The sequence below is a fragment of the Pteropus vampyrus genome, unplaced genomic scaffold (genome assembly GCF_000151845.1).
Source record: "Pteropus vampyrus isolate Shadow unplaced genomic scaffold, Pvam_2.0 Scaffold1000001450, whole genome shotgun sequence".
NCBI classification, from domain to species: domain Eukaryota; kingdom Metazoa; phylum Chordata; class Mammalia; order Chiroptera; family Pteropodidae; genus Pteropus; species Pteropus vampyrus.
The window spans coordinates 1-2,862 of NW_011915852.1; the positions used below are offsets into that span (position 1 = coordinate 1).

General features: G+C 53.9%; 1 protein-coding gene across 1 annotated transcript; it reads left to right on the forward strand.

Annotated features, from left to right (window-relative positions):
• Positions 1–54: 54 nt before the first annotated feature.
• On the forward strand, positions 55–1,309 carry LOC111735458 (60S ribosomal protein L22-like; the record flags this gene model as incomplete). Its single annotated transcript, XM_023526969.1, has 2 exons — positions 55–670; positions 834–1,309. Coding segments are annotated over exons 1-2 (778 nt in total), but the record flags the coding sequence as incomplete, so codon positions are not given.
• Between the last annotated feature and the right edge of the window lie 1,553 nt (positions 1,310–2,862).

Sequence of the window (2,862 nt, forward strand, 5' to 3'; positions counted from 1 at the left end):
GTTTTTTCCCTCTCTTGGGTGCAGGAAGTCCTAAACCATCACACCCCTGGGATCCTGACCCCCTGGGGCTTACTAAAAGTCTCAGCTCTGTGAGGCCTGCAGTAGCTCGTGGCTGTGGGGTGGGTAGGGCTCCGTCTTCTCCCTGATACTCTCACAGCTCTGAGAGCATCACCTTTTCCCTAAAAGCTGAGGGCATCCCGGTCCCTATCCTTGGCCCTGTAACGGGGAGAAGCTCTGGGTCCACCAAAGACGGATCTAAAGGAACAGTCCACAGAGTGATAAAGGGTATATGAAAACTGGCGTTTTAGGCAAGAGCAAAAAAAGGTGGAGGGGCCGCGTGGGGAGGGCGGCAGAAGGGCACTGCTGGTATGGGGCCAGGGCACCACGTGAAGACTCCTAGCAACGTTCCAAAACTGAAGATGCAAAAGACCCTGAAAATACGGTGGGAGGTGGAAAAGGGTCGGGGTCCCTCCCACTGGAAAAGCCCGGAAGAGCTGGCAGCCTCCTCTTGGGAGACGGAGTTGTGCAATGACTGCGGGTCTGGGAGTCTCCGGGCTTGGCTCCCGGACACCAGAAAGGAAACCCCACTGGTCGGGCCAGAGTGGCAGTGCTGCGGTTGGTTCGAGGCCAGGCGTAGGATTCAGAGCTGCAGAGAGAGCTGCAGGATATGGTGGGTGCCCAAGGGGTCCGCGGAGCTGGCGGGGGTGGGGGAGGGAGGTGGTGTCTGGGCTGACTAGGAGGCCAACGGGGTACAGTGCACAAAGCCAGGGGTGCAGAAAACGTACATGGTAGCCCCGCGTCCCAGCTCAGACGAGGATCTCGGGGACCTGCAGGGATCTGCCGGGCGTCGCACAAGAAAGGGCAACCCCCTTCCCCAGTCTCGCTCACCTCGAACATAAGCCCGATGAGGACGCAGAGCACCAGGCAGAAGCCGATGTCCGCATGGTTGTGAATGACGAACTCCTGGCTGAAGAGCGGGTAACTTTTCGTCCTCCTGCGGAAAGCCATGGCAGCGGGCGCGCAGCGGCCGGCCGGGCCCGCACCCTGCGCTCAGGAGCCGCGGCGCAAACTTCTCCAGCCCCGGCCCGGTCCGCCCGCCGGCCCGCCGCGCTCACGCCCGCCGGCCTAGCGCCCAAGAACTTCTGGGGCCCGCCCCCTTCCTCCGTCCGCCCCCGCCCCCGCCGCCCGGAACCGCCCCCGGCCGCAGCCCCCTCCCCAGCCGCGGCCCGCACTCCGCCGGCTGAGCGCTCGGCCCCGCCCCCCGCGCGCTTAACCCTCGCGCCGCTGGGGACGCTCCGGGGCTGGGCGGGTGAGCGCGGCCCCGGTCCCCCTCGCGTCGGGCTCCCTTGGCTGCGCGCCCGCGCCGCGCTCGGCCGCATTCTGGTTGCTGCGGCCCAGCCGCCTCCCGCGCGGGCCAAGCAGGCCGCGGGGTCGCAGACGCCCGGCCCTGCCTTGCCCGGACAGGAAGTGGGCCCAGGTTTCCCACTCTTCGGCGCCCGCTTCTTCCTCCGCGGGAAGGGAAGGGCCGGGGAGGCCGCGAGCCCGCCGAGGGGTGGCCAGGCAGCCGGATATTCCCGGGGTTGCAGGCTGTGGCCCTGGGGCGCTGAGAGTAGGCCAAGTTCGGTGCTGGGAGGGAAGCAGCAGGCCGGCCTTCTCACTGTCCGGAGCGCCCTGCACGGATGAAAAATGAATGGACGGTTAATCAAGTATTTATCGGGAGCTTGCAGTGGACTAGGCATGGGTCAGATTGCTGGGATCATGCAACAAACAAAAAAGACCCTGCCTGGGGGAACCTGCGTTCCAGATGCGAGCAGTGGGTGGATTGGTGCATTTTTGCTCTCTCGAGACCCTTGCGTTAGTTTAAATTAGTTTTACACGTCGTATCCATAGTCTGCCTTCAATATTAATTGATCTGAAGAAGTGAAAGAATAAACACTGAAGAAGGAAAATAATTTTCCTATTGAAAGTTTCTGTTTAATATTACGTTTTAAAAAATACTCCAGGAAAGGACAAAAGGTATTTTTAATAAATTAATTTATATCGGCAAATATTGGACTTATTCCCACCGATAGTAAAGGAGTCATTTTTTAGGCGTACAAAAATACAAAATGAACAAAGAATTATTAAATTCCTATTCACTCTTTAAGTCCATAGTTATTTCACTTCCAAGTAAATGCAACTTCTTAAAAATGACAGTGTATAAAAAGATGGCGACAACTTAAGGGCGTTGTTAGATAAATTTTAGATCCTAAGTTGACCCTTCAGTGTTTAACATACTGTCTTTGGTCTTTAATTCCTTTAACTTAAGAAAATGGGAAAAAAAAAAAAAGGTAAATGGAAAAAAAAGAGAGAGTGATGCTTCTATTGGACTAAACCTCATTTAACTTCCAGACTGACCTTCCTTAAAGTTGAATCTTAGTATTATGAGGGATGGAAAGATCAAGAACTCTGGACCATCTCAATTTTCCATCTGTGAAAGGTGTTGCAACTAATCTTAAATGAATCAGGAAGCTTTTGCTAGAAATAAATGATAAAAAGATTTATTCAAAGTCTTAGGGTTTGCAAGTCAGAAACACAACTGAGTAGAATCCTAAGTGTTCCCAAAAAAGAAAAGCTGAGGGATCGTATAGTAAAAAGTACTTTCTTGAGAAGAATCAGTCATTCTTAGCCTCTGAAATGGTCCGACGTGGTAATCCTCTAAATGACTGGTGGTCTGGTTAATGGACCTGGACTGAGTAGTCTGGATACATGAATATTCTTTTTTTCCTCTTTCAGGAGTAATCAGAGGGTTATCTGGAGGTTTGATGTATATCCAGGCATTGATACAGGACTGGAAGTTCAAAAGTTCAAATTTCCAGGCTT